We start from the raw sequence: 15,313 nt of genomic DNA, 5'->3' as shown, positions 1-15,313 counted from the left end.
TATCTCCTTTTACAAATAAGAAGACAGAGGCTGAGCCAGCTTAGTTGGCTTGTCCAAAGTCACACGGTTAACGTAAGTGGAGCTGGGGCTCCAAGCAAGTCTCTGGATTTGAAGTATTTGGTTTCTCTTGGTCGCCCGCTCACTAGCCTACCTCTGTAACACAAGCAGAATACATTGCGAAAAGATGGTTTTTGGTTTTTGGGGGTTTTTTAATGAGTAAGAAAAGACAGGGGAAGTCCACCTTTTAGGGTCTTTTTCCTCTTCTACCACTTATCTCTTGTTTTTAAGGCTGTTCCACATTACAGAGAGCGGACTCTGCGTGTGTCCCAGTACAGAAATTGCACAAACACATGACGGCAAACACATAACAAGCAGGAAGGGTCTGGAAGGCAGCTGTTTTATCTACTGCCACAAAGCTTGTGTCTTAGACGGAGTTGGGGGGACATCCCGACAGGATTCATGACAGGCGACCGCTGCCTTTTGGAATCCAGCAAGCACCTCGTCCACTGTCCGTCCAAAGCCCGCCAGCTGGAGAAAGGTGTTGCACCACGGATGAATGAAATCAGGAGACCAAAGGCATGTGCCTCAGGCACCAGATAAAACCTTGAGGAAGAAGGAGGCGGCTGATGGAGACAGGAACAGGAATGACTTGGGTCATACAGGAATTCCTTGCACGGGAAGGGGTAAGGTAGGTGCCCGCCACACTCTTTGGCAGTCCCTTCAGGTTGGAGTTTGTTTGTTTGTTTGTTTGTTTGCTTTAAGACCTATTTATTTATTTGAGAGAGAGAGAGAGCAAGCAGGGGCAGAGGGAGAGAGAGAGAGAGAGAGAGAGACAAGCAGACTCTGCACTGAGCGCTGGAGCCCGATCTCATGACTGCGAGATCATGACCTGAGGTGCAATCAAGAGGCGGTTGCTTAACCGACTGAGCCAGCCAGGCGCCCCACTAATTTGGCCTTTGTGAGCAGGCGGTAGCACGCAGCTGATCTCAGAACCTGGGTGGACATCTTTGCATCTATCTGGATTACCCAGTCTATGGTATTTCCTTTTGAGTGCGGGCTACGCCAGACTCCAGCTCCCAGGGACCAGCTTCCTCTACCTTGTGCTCAGAGTCTTAAGAGAACAGCCCCAGACTAATTCCTGTCCTGTCACTAAGTCTTAGCTGGGACATTGGGAGGAAACACAGGAAAAAGGATTCATTTGGTCACCCCCAGGGGAGTGAATTATTTCCATTTACAAGGGGCAATCCTCAGCTAAGTGGAAATCACTGCTTTTCCTTCTTGTGCAGATCCTTATGCTTTCAGTTTTTTAAAATTAACTGAAATAGTCCTCTACAACGTCAAAACATCAGAGAACAATAAAGAATATCTCTAAACACCCCAAACCTTACAGACAGCCAAATGCTGTCGAGTTAGGAAAGCTCCATTGTAAGGCCGGTAAATGGGCTGAGGCACGAGCATGAGAATTACGGGATCCTCTCGAGCCGAAAGGGGGTGCTATCATCAGCTTGCCCCCTTCCTGCCAAAGAGGAGAGAACCAAAAACGAGAGAAGCCCTGTGCCTCCATCTTGGGCTTTCTTCCCAAGGATGGCAGAGGTAGGGCTGACGGCCAGGCTTTTTACCACCACTCCCCACCTCGTCTCAATGTTGAAACAAACATGTCATATGTTACACTTAGTTCCTTAGAATTGTATGTCACACATCGGTTTTCAATTAAAAAAGTATCAGCAAGGCATACCTGTCAGCCACACCGTGCATCCTCGGAATCCACCCCTCGTCCCAACCACCTGCCCTCGCTTGTTCCTGCTCACGTGGTGGGCCTGATAGACGACATTGGTGGACTTCTGCTGGCTCTCCTACAAAACAAGACCACGCCCAAGACTGTGTGAATAAAATAATACAATATGTATACATAAAATACAGTAAGTACACATCTACATATAATACACATAATAATACAATGTGTATATGATATGTATACATATAATACCATAAGCATCCATATCCATATCCATGTACATATGGATACAGAAATAATAACAGATGACAGTAATAGTCATATCTAACTGAAACCCCTCCTTAATGATTGGCCCACAGAGTGACATTTATTAACTCTGCTAAATCAGAAAAAGACACTGCCTTTAGAATGCCCACCATGACCCTTGGAAAGTATCATCTGAATGAGAGAATTATTGACGCGCTGTACAAGTTTCGGTTCCATGACATTTAAAAATGTACACCTTAGGGTAACGGTTAAGGGAACGTCATTGTCTCCATAAGCTCACGCTCTCAACCAGATGCTATGGAGGCCGACGGGAAACCACCCGTCCTGGGGACGGGCTGGGTGAGCCCCACTCTCTGCGGAGCCGGGGAGAGGCACCGATCGCAGAGCAAAGCGCCGAGTCAGGGACACCATCTCGGTCCCACCCAGACATGTCTCCCAAGCACAGTCCCTGAGCGAGGTACGGCGCACGGCGCTACTTTTTCTCAAGCTCTACTCTGTTTCCACTTTCCCAAGGGTCAGTGTGTAAACTTTTAATCTTTCAGAAAGCCCTGCAGAAATAGAAATGGGCCAGTTATCAGTCTTGGAGGTTAATGCAAATCTCGGATATCTTTATTTTGGCTGCAATAAAATCAGCCAGTGAGGGCACAGATTATCTGATCCCGATCCTAAACTCTGGATGCTATGAGTCTGATGAATAAAAATGGTAACACAAGCCAATAAGTACAGTTGCTGGTGGACATTTTTCAAATAGCGTGTGATTCCCGGGTGGGGGCCAGGGGGTGTGGAGAACCCATCATGGTGGTTAAATAAAAAGGTTGGCAACAACTCCTATATGTCTTTGGTGTGGTAACTGAATTTCTGATGACAGATGGAATCCAAGTCTCTGAACTGTAAAAATCTATGGAGCCTTTTAAGCACCACACACGTAAATCCACCACAGCTAAAAAAAAAGAAAGAAAAGAAAGAAAGAAAAGAAAAAAAAGGCATGGATAGTCTTTGAGCAAGACCCAGAGAAAACTCTGGGCCACATGTGGACCATTTTATATTCTGGAGCAAATTATATCACTTCTTTATGGCACCTTATTTGGGGAAAAAACAAAACAAGAAGGGGAATACAGCTAGGACTGTTTGGGGGCTTACACGAGATAATGGGTGTGAACATACTCTGTAAAAGGCCAAGTTCCCTGCACAAACGATGCTGACGATGACTAGGGAGTGGATACCCACAGGGGGAGGGGCTGGAGCAAGCTGGGGTACGGCCAGGAAAATGCTTCAAGAGCAGGGGGAAGGAGCCCCTTGCTGGCCGTTGGGGGCTCAGGAAGGCAGCGCACTCCAGCGGGGCTGGGCCACCCAGGGAGGCACGGAGCCCAGCAGAGGCGCCCAGACAGGCATGGCCAGGGTCCGAGGGAGCCAAAAGGAAGGTGCCGAAGGCCCAGGTGGATCAGCTGGGTGAAGCTACATAAACCTTCTGAGGCTAGACGGTTGATCATCCTTCAGTCGGAACCCAAGAAGCACCAGAAGCTTCATAAATGAGGTCAAATTAGATGAGATCAGGAGATATTCTAGCAGTATTCCCCCTGGCTGAACAAATCCCCTGAAGGGATCCTGAGTCCTTTGTGCCAAGTGTAATTTATAGCTCAAGGATGACAAGAACATTTCCCTTTTCTCTGTTTCCTTGTTAATCACTGCTTTTTATTCAAGGAAGTTGTGTCTGGGTATCAGGCCCTGAAGTCAGTGCATCGGTTTACTCACTGGCGCTCTCAGCAGTTGCTCATGTAAACGAGCCCCTGCTATCTGCCAGGAGCCAGCCTAGGCCCTGGGAATCCAGCGCTTAAGGAAGAAGGACCCCCAGCATCATTGTGAGGGGAAATACAGGCAAAGAGAGCAAGTATCTGGGGCTCGATGCCCTGTGGAGAGGGTCTCTTTCGCATATTTGCATACTACATGAATACAGGTAAAGAACACCCGCAACACAACAATGAAGTGAGTACAAAGTCTGAACAGTCACCCAGGAAGATACTCAAATGGCCAGAAAGCACGTGAAGGGCTCAGTGTCGTTAGTCATAAGAGAATGCAAATTAAAACCTACGCGAGATGCCATTGCTAAATCTAACAGCAACGAGGACATGCTCTCGTGTTGACAGTGGAGGCAGAAAGTGGGACAACCATCCCGGAGAGAAACCTGGCAGTTTCTTATAAAGCTGAACATTTACCTTCCTCGACGACGACTCAGCAATCGTGCACACAGGCGTTTACTCAGAAGAACACATGTATCCACAAAAAGATGCGTACAGCTTTATGTGGACAAAAACTGCAAATAGCCAAGTAACCATCCACAGGAAAAACAGATCTCACACACACACACACACACACACACACTCCCCATGTCGGAACAGCACTTGTCCCTGAGAGGACAGCGGGTTGTCTATCTTCACAAGGGTTTGAGGTACACAGGTGTTGGCCTTCGTTGGAACTCCCCGAATGTATACTTAAGTTGGGCATTTCGTTACATGTAAATTTTACCACACACCAAAAAAGAGCCACTTAAAAAAAAAAAGTAAGTGAACGAGAGAATACATAACAAGACTCCCATGGCGGAATTCTCTTGTTCAACACTGCTGCCTCTTCTGAGAAAGGGCTCGGGTCGCCATCGCAGCACACTTGCCTGAAGGGGTGGCTGCCCACCTGGGCGGCCGAACACCCACGAGCGTCACTGGTCCACAAGATGGTTTTTTTCCCTTGCTTTTGGCTGTTTTTTTTCTCTCCCTCCAGGCAGAGTTCCAGAATAAACTCTCAACTTTGTTAATCGGTGGAAACTTTGTCAGGATCTTGTAAACGGTGTCCCCAACCCAGGGCTTGGTTTTCAAAAACTGTTCAGAGCCCACGGGAAGGCACTGGCACCACACTGTGTAAGAGCTCACCTCTGAACCTTTTGGTTTTTTATTAGCTGAATCTTCATCACGGGTGTTTGTATGGGTTTTCTCTCATTCCAGCAAGGTTTAAACAAACAAAATCTTTTCAGATGGCCAGGCACTGGGCTTTGGGGTTCAGCAGAAAGAATTTTGCTTCTTATTTATCTTGTATTTACCCTTGATTTTCTCCAAAAGGCAAACAAAATAGGAGCAGATGTTTTGAATGATATTTGAACTGCAAAGAGGCGGGGCAGCCAAAAACTTTGCTTTGCTGAAACCTTTACTCCCTTCTAAAGAGCATATGGTGCTCTAAGCGTTGGAAAGAGAGTAGCTGTCAGAAAAAGAATTCTATGGAAAACGAAGCACATGTTAAAGAAAAAAAAATTTTTGCTTCCCTGTGTGTGTAAACAGAACACACGCCCTCGGCAGCGCACCTCACACGTCATGGAGTGGAATCCACAGAGCCGGGGGCACACTTCTCTTCTGGGTCCCTCAATAAAATTTGGCAAACAGCCCTACCTTTTTTCAGGTCACTGACCCAGAAAAACTCCCTCCAGCATGCACAAGAGTAGCAGGAGTATGGGTTTTTGGAGTCAACCAAACCCGGATTTGAAACCTGCCTCATGGCCTTCCTTGCTCTGGGGCCCTGGCAAGTGAGTAAGATCAAGGAGCCCCCACGTCCTGCTCTGTAAAACGGGGCCAACAATAGTTTCCTCACATGGTTGCTGAAAGGACTAAATAAAATGGTCTTCTACATAAAGTATCAAACTACAGAACACACAGTAAGATGTTGAACCTTTCGGGGTTCGGTGGCGTTTAATCTAGTCTGGAGAAATCACAGTCGTTTGTCTAAATCACCCAGAGGTAGAAGCGTCCTAGGGACTTGGGTCCGCTCTCAGGCAGGTCTGGGGAGGTGGGGCTCAAGAGCAAATCAGGCGACAGGCAGGACAGTACTTTGCCTGGGGTAAAGAGTGACACCCACATGACGTCCTTGCCGCTGCTCCAATTATTATTCTCTTTGACCCAAAGTCCAGCCAGTAAATACACCATGCGGAGGTGTACTCACCAGTTAACCAGCTTGAAGCCTCCTCGTTGTACCCCAGACTCCCCGCTCCCGTGCTGGTTGTCTTGGTCATGAGCCCTTAGTTACCAGCACAGGATGGCCTTTGGCCCAGGTCAGCCTCAAGTGCTACTGGGGGCGGGAGGGGGGGCCTTGTCACACAGCCAGTGCCACCCCTGCCGGGCCCACCCCCCAGTCTCATTGGCGCTGCAGGAGGGGGAGTGCCCAAGGAGCTTTGGAACCCGGAACTCGGGGTGGGGCGGGCGAGGGGATGGCAGAAAGCCTCAGCCTTGACTTTGCATGACTGGGAGAAAGGGAAAGGACCTGGGGTGGTATCACAGCCGGGCGGGGCATCCCGGAGCCGAGTCCAAGCCCTTTGTCACAGGGAGCGCTCTTGTGAAAGGCAGGGCTCGGGCGGGACCAGGAAGCCGGAAACCCAGCTCTGGGTTAGGGGTTTCCCTGAGCACCAAGGCTTTTTTAACTTTTGCATAAGATCGTCAATAAAAGACGAGCAAGTGGCTTCGAATTCTTCTACACCCTCCTGCCTCCCACGCAGCACAAACACATGCATTTCACTTCTCAATGGCAGCTCCACTCTGTCCCTTTGAACTCAGCCCTCACTGCTGCTGGGCTGCTGGTGTCCCCAGTCTGGGGGGGGCCGAGAGCTGTGGGAACCTCCCTGCTCCTCAGTGCGGCCCGGAGAGACTGTTCAACTGCTCTCACCAGCTCACAGGAGCTGCACTTCTCACGCCCGATCTCAGTTACGGCTCCAAACCTGGGAGCTAGGCAGGCCGGGCACTGCGCTCCACATCTGGAAACCGCTGGCCAAAGCCCCCAGTGTGGAAGATGCAAGACCCAGCCAGGCTTCCTGACCCAGTCCAGGTCTTACTTCTGCCTGCACACACTCCCAGCCCTGTGACTTCGGCAGCACCGGAACAGAGCAGAGAATGCCGAATCCCGCTTTCCATACTACATAACCATGTAAATAATTAAAAAATCATTCTCACTTCATTTGCATTGCTTAATATGAGGAGCTTCAAATGTTCTATACTTATCAATGTGGATTTATATTTCTTTCCTTTCAGGTTAGTTCCTTGGGACATATGACCCAAAATGAAATGCTTGAGAATTAAAAGTGGTGAATTACTTCACAGGTCTCAGTACGTACGGCCAATTCATTTCCCAGAAAGACAAAGCCAAGGTCCCAGGCTACCCTATACTTGTTTCTAAATAGTCCAACTGATTTGCTGTGTTTGCAATTTTATTGTTTTTTCCCCCCACATTAGTTTACTAGTAAGAACATGCATTTCCATGTAATAAGTTACGTATGACATTTGCATGTTTGTCTCTTTTGATATTAATTAATGACAATCTGGACAACGACCTCGTTAGCTTTTAAAAACGTATTTTTTTATGTATTTTGTATAGTACATTTTTATTAATTATATACTGTCTGTTCATGTGCTTTCCTTTTGATAGGTACTTGGTTGTATTATCACACATATGTAATACATATTATATATATTAAATGATATTTTAAGAATATGTAATATTCCTATTGTCTTTGATGGCTTCCATTTGATCATTAATTATAGCTGGGCCAAATATGCTCTTCAGAATTCTATCTATTTTGATATGATTAAACTGTATTAATTTTTTGCTACATCTGACATTTTTATGTGATGTGTACTTATATGGATCAACTTTATTTCTTTTCATCATTATATCCTGTGATCTCAAATTATACTACAATTCATTTCCCTATTACTTTGAAAATATTTTAGTAGTTTGAATCTATGTCTAGAATTCTCATGTATTTAATAATTCTTCTATATTTGTAATTTATGTATTCTTAAGAAATCCTATGGAGGTTTTCTCTTAGTGTAGTCACCTATGGTTTTGATGGTGGTTGTTCCGTGACATGTTTTAAAATTTTAAAGACAAAAACTCTTCCTTTAAAAAATTTTTTTCCAGGCACCTGGGTGGTTCAGTGAGTTAAGCGAATGCCTTCAGCTCAGGTCATGATCCCAGGGTCCTAGGATCGAGTCCCGCATCTGGCTCCCTGCTCAGCGGGGAGCCCGCTTCTCCCTCTGCCTCTGCTGCTCCCCCTGCTTGTGCTCTCTCTCTCAAATAAATAAAATCTTTAAAAAATTTTTTTTTCAATTTTAGTTTATTCTAAAATGCTTTCCTCAGTGGAAATAGAAGTATTCAAGTTTTATTTGCAACATCCAATGTCTCACTATGATTTTCCCTGGCAGTCTCATTCACAGGACACATATATACGATGAATAGGCACATCCATATTTATTGACCTAAAAACATCACGACAGATGTCCAGATTACAGAGTAAATTAATGCTAATCCTATTTTTAAAATACATGTATTTATAGGTCTAAGGCTACAAAGAAAAAAATCTGGAAAATAAAGGACAAAATGCTAATAGTAATCATCTTGAGAGGAAGGTCATTTTAGGTAATTATTTTCCTTCCTGTGTCTATATTCTGATTTTTCTATATCAAATTTGGAAATAATTACGTATTAAAAATATAAAGTATAACTTGACCAGAGAACGGTGACGTCACATGGTTTGATGTTCCCAGGGGTAACAGATACGCAAACGGACATGAGCAAACCTTGAGGCAGACTGCAACCAACAGAAGAGTAACCAGCCCAGACCCACAAACTGGAAAACCATGAACCCTGATACTTTGAGAAAAAAATCTTTAAGCCAACCAGTCTCTCTCAAATACATAACAAAGCACAGTTTAACGGACAGCGTGGAAAGTACAATCCGTTTTAACTTGCCAACAATGGTGGTTGTTTTGGCTTTATTTCATTCAGAGGGAAAAAAAATGCCCGTGGAGAGGATTTTTGGAAGCTGATATCACAAACGGGAACCCCTGCGTGCTCCTCGGTACATCCTGCTCCGTAAGGCCAAGTCTGAGCCAGCCAAAGCCACCTGGTGGAAATCGCCCGCAGAAAAGGACCCTTGCAATATTAGTGAGGTCTGCAAACAGCTGAAGAGCAAGAAAGCCGTCCTGACTCAGCTTCGATGCAGTCACGACCCCCCGGACCTGGACGCTTCAATTCCAATCCCAGGGCTACTGGGAGATAGGGGAGTTTTAACTGAAGAAGCGTCACTAGATTCAAAACTGATCATGTGTTTTAAAGAGGAGTTTACATGGAGGAAAATACAGTTCTGTGGCATTCTGTGGAAAGACAGATGTTGGATGAACATCTGAACGTGCTAAATCCAGTCCCAGGCACACGAGTTGCACAGTGAGAAGTATTTACTCCTTGTGCTAACCCTTGCGTTAGAAGGTGAGAACCGTATCAGGCAGCCGCTGGCAAAATACCGGTTGTGAAAACTGAGACAAGGGAGTTGGCAAGTTCCTGAGAAGAGCAATTTAAGTCACTTGATAAAAACGTATTGCGTGGTGCACTGGGTGTTGTATGCAAGTAATGAATCATGGAACTTTACATCAAAAACTAGGGATGTACTGTACGGTGACCAACATAATAAAAAAAAATTATAAAATTGAAAAAAAAAGTAAAAAGAAAAAAAATAAATTGATTTTTGAGTTAAAAAAAAAAATCAAAACTATTATTGGACGGGGCACCAGGGTGGCTCAGTCGGTAAAGCGTCTGCCTTCCGCTCAGGTCGTGATCCCAGGGTCCTGGGATGGAGTCCCGCATCAGGCTCCACACTCTGCAGGGATCCTGCTTCTCCCTCTCCTCTGCCCCTCCTCCAGCTGTACTCTCTCTTGCTCACTCACTCACTCTCTCTCAAATACATAAATAAAATCTTTAAAAAAAAAAAAAAGGTCACTAAAGCCATCATGCTCTGATATAAACAGAATCATCAAACTTTGGTGTGGTCATTCCTGCCCAGCTCAAGTCCTCCTTTAATGTATTCTATTTTGATGATTTTTGGTGATTCAAGTAAGAGAACTCAGAGACAGGAACTGAGATCAGAAGGCATCGTCTCCCCATCAACCAACAAGAGTGCACCCAGAGAGGGAAGCCTGGGTGGCTCAGTCAGTTGAGTATCTGACTCTTGATCTCAGTTCAGGTCTTGATCTCCGGGTTGTGAGTTCAAGCCCTGCACTGGGTTCCACACTGGGCGTGGAGCCTACTTAAAAAAAAAATTTATTTAAAAAAAGAAAGTGCATCCAGAGAGACATCTATGTCTGTGAGGAAGAACAAAGCAGAGGGCATCTGGGAGAGAGCCAGACTGGTGCCCTTCTCAAGACTCGCCGTCATCATTATTAGGAGTACAGGACTCCGACCCATTGCAACACCACTTTGATGCCCAGCAGTCGATTCAAACAGATTAAATAAATCACTACATTCAAAGTGTTTAAAACCATGCCCTTAGATGCCAGAGTTCTTCAGTTCTCCCTGGACAGCCTCTTCCTTTCCCTCGTGCACCCCGAGCGGCTCTCAGCTATTCCCAGGGCTTTGTCTACCATCAGTATGCTGTGGGCTGCCAAATCTCTATCTTCAGATATCCAAATGCCTTGGACATATGGTCCCCCAGAGCCTCCGAAACTCAGCATGAGCACGACAGAATCCATCTCCCTGTCATCACCCCCTGTGCCTCTGCGCACATCCCTCAACCCTTGCAATGACCTCCACCCGCTGAGCTAGAAGTCATCCTACTGGGCCTTCCCTCTTCACTCAAATAAATAAATAAATAAATAAATAAATAAAATCAATTTATCACTAAGTCAGTTTGGGCTAAGAAATACCTCTCAAGACTATGGACTATGAGAAACAAACTGAGGACTTTAGAGGGGAGGGGGGTGGGGGAATGGGATAGGCTGGTGATGGGTAGTAAGGAGGGCACATATTGCATGGTGCACTGGGTGTTATACACAACTAATGAATCATCGAGCCTTACATCAGAAACCGGGGATGTACTATATGGTGACTAACATAATATAATAAAAAAAATCATTAAAATAAAAAAAAAAAGAAAAAAAAAAAAAAAGAAATACCTCTCAAGCCATCCCACCGTTGTTAGTTAGCTGATCACTGGTGAGAACATCCCTGACGGCCTTCAGACTGAGCTCCCTGCCTCCCTCCGCACCGGGTCAGCCTCTCCTTTGCCATCAGAGTCAAATTCTCTTGCTTAAAATTCCTTGGCTTGGTCTGTGAAGGCCACAGACCTCACACTGGGGCCACGACCACCTTTCTCAGCACTACCTACTGACCTTCTTGGCCTTGAACCCCAAGAACGAGGCCAGAACAAACCCTTCTTTTCCATGCTTCTAGGCTTTCACCCACACTGCCCTGGCTTGGAAAGTCCTGTTCTCTAGCGTCTGAGAAGGTGTGGCCCAGACGCTGCTGTGAGCCTCTGGCTGATCTTCTCAGCCACGGATGGGCTTAGCTTCTTCTTCCTCACCCCACAGTATCCTGTTTCTACTGAAAGCTCGTTTCCCAAACTTAACCGTAAAACTCTCAAGGGGTATTTGTTTAAAATACAGATTCCCAAGACCAACCCCAAGAGATTCTGATTCAGTTGGTCTGGGGTAAGGCCCAAGAAACTGTGGTTGGTTGGTTGGCTGGTATTCAAAGTGCCTCAGATGATTTTAATGCGTAGGCGAATCTAGGGAACGCTAACGTATGCTAGAGAATTCATGTTAATTGTGGCTATTTGCTGACCTGTCTGCTTCACCAAATTAGGACCTCTGTAGAGTCCGCTCTACCCACATTTGTCCTGGAATCCATGTGCTCCTGGAATATTGTAGGGCTTTAAAATGTACTGAATGAGGGGCGCCTGGGTGGCTCAGTCATTAAGCATCTGCCTTCGGCTCAGGTCATGATCCCAGCATTCTGGGATCGAGCCCCGAGTCTGGCTCCCTTCTCAGCGGGGAGCCTGCTTCTCCCTCTCCCACTTCCTCTGCTTGTGTTCCCTCTCTCGCTGCCGCTCCGTCAAACAAATAAATAAATAAAATCTTTTTAAAAAAATGTACTGAATGAACATTAAGTATTTTCACTCAAAACAATTTGTCATGCCCATGACGGTTCATAAAATATGGCTTGTTATTTGAATGTCTATTATGGGCAAAGGTAGAGAGCCAGGCGCTGGAATACTCTTGGAAGAACAGAGCAGCCAAGGTGGGAGGACGGGTGATAAGAACGGTAAAAAAATCTTTTCATAATCTTGGCACAGTTACAGACAGCGGGGGTGGGGGGTGGGGGGTGTCACACCTATTAGTACTTGCAGATGAATTCAGCAATGGTCATGAAACATCACCGCAGGGGCTCTGTGCTCAGCAGGGAGTCTGCTTGAAGATCCTCTCCCTCTGCTTCTCCCCATGCTGTCTCTCAAATAAACAAAAAAAAAAATTTTTTTTTTTTAAATCACCATACAGGGGCGCCTGGGTGGCTCAGTCGTTAAGCATCTGCCTTCGGCTCAGGGCATGATCCCGGAGTCCTGGGATCGAGCCCCACATCAGGCTCCTCCACTGGGAGCCTGCTTCTCCCTCTCCCACTCCCCCTGCTTGTGTTCCCTCTCTCGCTGGCTGTCTCTCTCTGTCAAATAAATAAAATCTTTAATAAATAAATAAATAAATATAAATAACTAAATAAATAAAAATCACCGTACAGGGGCACCTGGGTGGCTCAGTCAGTGAAGCGTCTCCCTTCAGCTCAGGTCATGATCTCAGGGTCCTTGGGTCCAGCTGCAAATCAGGCTCCCCTGTCACATCAGGCTCCCCGCCGACAAGGGAGCCTGTTTCTCCCTCTCCCTCTGCCCCTCCCCCTGCTTGTGCTCTCTCTCGCTCTCTAACAAATAAATAAATAAAACCTAAAAAAAAAAATCACCGTACAGGTAAATAGACGTTCTTGCCCCCACCCCACCTCCCTAGACTGGGGGATGTTCCCTTGAAGAAGCAGAATGGTATAAAGGTGAAGAGGAAGGCGGTGGCTGGTCGTGAGCCCTGGTTCTGCCAGCTGCATGCCTGTGAGCCAACAACTGAACCTCTCAACCCTCATTTGTAAAACAACTCGCATTTAACAGTCGCTGCCTTACTGAGCTGTCAGGAGGATTAAATGAGAAAATGTACATAAAACAGCACAGGGCCTGACCAACACTTAAGCCCTCACTAAACGTTAGCTACAGTAAGAAAAATAGTTATTAATGATAATTAAAAGCTATTATTACTAATAAAATAATTATAATAACAATTAAGTGATAACAGCTTAAAATGATCAAGACAGCCCTAGGGGTTCCCTCTGCTCAGTCTTACCCCACCACGAAACATGGAGTATAGAAGGAAATCTAACGATTTCCCTCAAAATTCAGGAGCATTCTCCTTTGGTTTCCAGCTGCAAGAACTCCTGCTCTACATTTCTGACTCAGCACAGAGCAAACGGCACAGGGCCCTCTTACCAGTGCGCGAAATGCACCGTTGTGTCTATGCACTAAGCATGTACAGAAATACCTTCACTGGTCAGTCCCTTACATGTCATAGGAACTTAAGAGTTTCAGACTATGGCAGGCCTCATCGTGTCCACTCCACCAATGGCAAAACTCAGCTTCCAAGATGTTCGATGTGTTATCCAAGATCACACAGAACCTCAAATCCAAGCCTTTTTATTCTGAACTAAGCGATCTTTGAGGATCTTAAGGCTCAATTTAGTCATGAGACCACAGGGGGTTAAGTGAGTTGTTGGAAATTACGGTGGCTTCCTTACAAAGATGTGTTTGGGGATGGCTGACAAAACGTAAGTGTGCACACATGCTGCCTAAAAGAAGCCATTTTTTCCAGGGGATACTGTCTGGGCTCTTGAAAATGTAGGTTTTGTTTATTTCCTAACATTTATTCCTGACCCCCCACCCCTATTTCCTTAGCTCTGGTTCCTGGGAATTACCTGGGCATTTGTACCCCAGATGTACCCCAGATCCATTCCTGGGCACATGGACTGCTCCCCTCTCCTTCACCAGGGAGTCAGCCAGAGCACCAGCTGTTCATTCTAAAACTTCTCAGAAACCACCTTTGCTCTCCCAGTTTGACGCTCACCCAACAGCTGTGAAACAGCTCCATGGCTGGTCCTCCGCCGTGACATGCGCACCTTTTCCTCTCATCCCGCACATCCCACACCTCCATATTCTACGCACGCGTCAGTCTGGACCCCTGAGTTTCCCCTAAAGTTCAAGCTGTCTCATTCTTCTGGGTAATGCACATTCTTCTTTTTTAATACTGAATTTTTAAGTAAGTAACATTCACATGACTCACAAACTTTCTGTTACACAGAAAGTTTCCACAAGAGTCTTGCTTCCACCCTCCTCCCCCGTCTACCTCTGAAGATAGGTAACCCCTTCTACTAGCTTCTTGTGTATCCTGTCAGTTTCTTTATGCAAATAGAAATAAAACTTAAACTATGGAGATATGTGTGGAATCCTCCTTTCCACGCTATTTACACATCTTGCTTTTTCAGATCTATATTGGTGAATCTTTCCACATCAATACAGAGAGGTTTCTTATTCATTGTACCCCAGCAGTGTTCCACGGTACGGATATAGCATAATATACTTACCTAGTTCCCTTTTGATAGATATGTCCAATTTTTTACTACTGCAAACAATGCATGTGAAAATAGGTCCGTGGGATCGCTAGGTCAATCAGTATGGTCATTTGTAATATTGTTACATATCATTAAACTGCCCTCCACAGAAGATTTGTATTGCTGGAAATTATACCAAGCTCTACATTCACCGTCAATATACAAGTCCCAGGTCCTAGAACTGGCACAGAGTATGTTATCAAGACTTTTGGATTTCTTGGGGCGCCTGGGTGGCACAGTCGTTAAGCGTCTGCCTTCGGCTCAGGGCGTGATCCCGGCGATCTGGGATCGAGCCCCACATCAGGCTCTTCTGCTATGAGCCTGCTTCTTCCTCTCCCACTCCCCCTGCTTGTGTTCCCTCTCTCGCTGGCTGTCTCTATCTCTGTCGAATAAATAAATAAAATCTTTAAAAAAAAAAAAAAAGACTTTTGGATTTCTTCTAATCTAATGGATAAAAAGTAGTATTTCAATACGATAGTACTTTGAATTTCTATTATTCTGAGTGATGCTGCATATCTTTTATTATGTTTAGGGTTGTCTATATTTCCTTTATTTATTTTTAAGCTTTCATTGATACCCTTCCCCTGTTTTCCTACTGCTTTCTTAGTCTTTTCCTAATTGATTTATAGGAGCTCTTTATATTTGCGGTAATCTTCCCATTGGTTCTTTGTTCCTTGACTTCATGATCCTTATGATGTCGCTTGCCATCGAGTTAGTGTTTTTAGTGTAAATTCATCCATCTTCTCCTTTAATTGGGACTCAAAT

The 15,313-nt window shown here is 45.5% G+C and overlaps 1 protein-coding gene across 2 annotated transcripts in view; it reads right to left on the bottom strand.

Annotated features, from left to right (window-relative positions):
• PAPSS2 (3'-phosphoadenosine 5'-phosphosulfate synthase 2) overlaps positions 1-15,313 on the bottom strand; it is a 68,048-nt gene that overhangs the window by 25,608 nt on the left and 27,127 nt on the right. For both annotated transcript variants that reach the window (XM_026504099.4, XM_026504100.4), the window contains exon 2: positions 1,736-1,853. In XM_026504099.4, coding sequence (XP_026359884.1) covers positions 1,736-1,853 — 118 coding nt within the window. The remainder of the gene's footprint in view (positions 1-1,735; positions 1,854-15,313) is intronic.

This window comes from Ursus arctos, unplaced genomic scaffold (genome assembly GCF_023065955.2).
Source record: "Ursus arctos isolate Adak ecotype North America unplaced genomic scaffold, UrsArc2.0 scaffold_7, whole genome shotgun sequence".
In the NCBI taxonomy this organism is placed as follows: domain Eukaryota; kingdom Metazoa; phylum Chordata; class Mammalia; order Carnivora; family Ursidae; genus Ursus; species Ursus arctos.
This window is presented reverse-complemented; position numbering and strand designations above follow the sequence as displayed.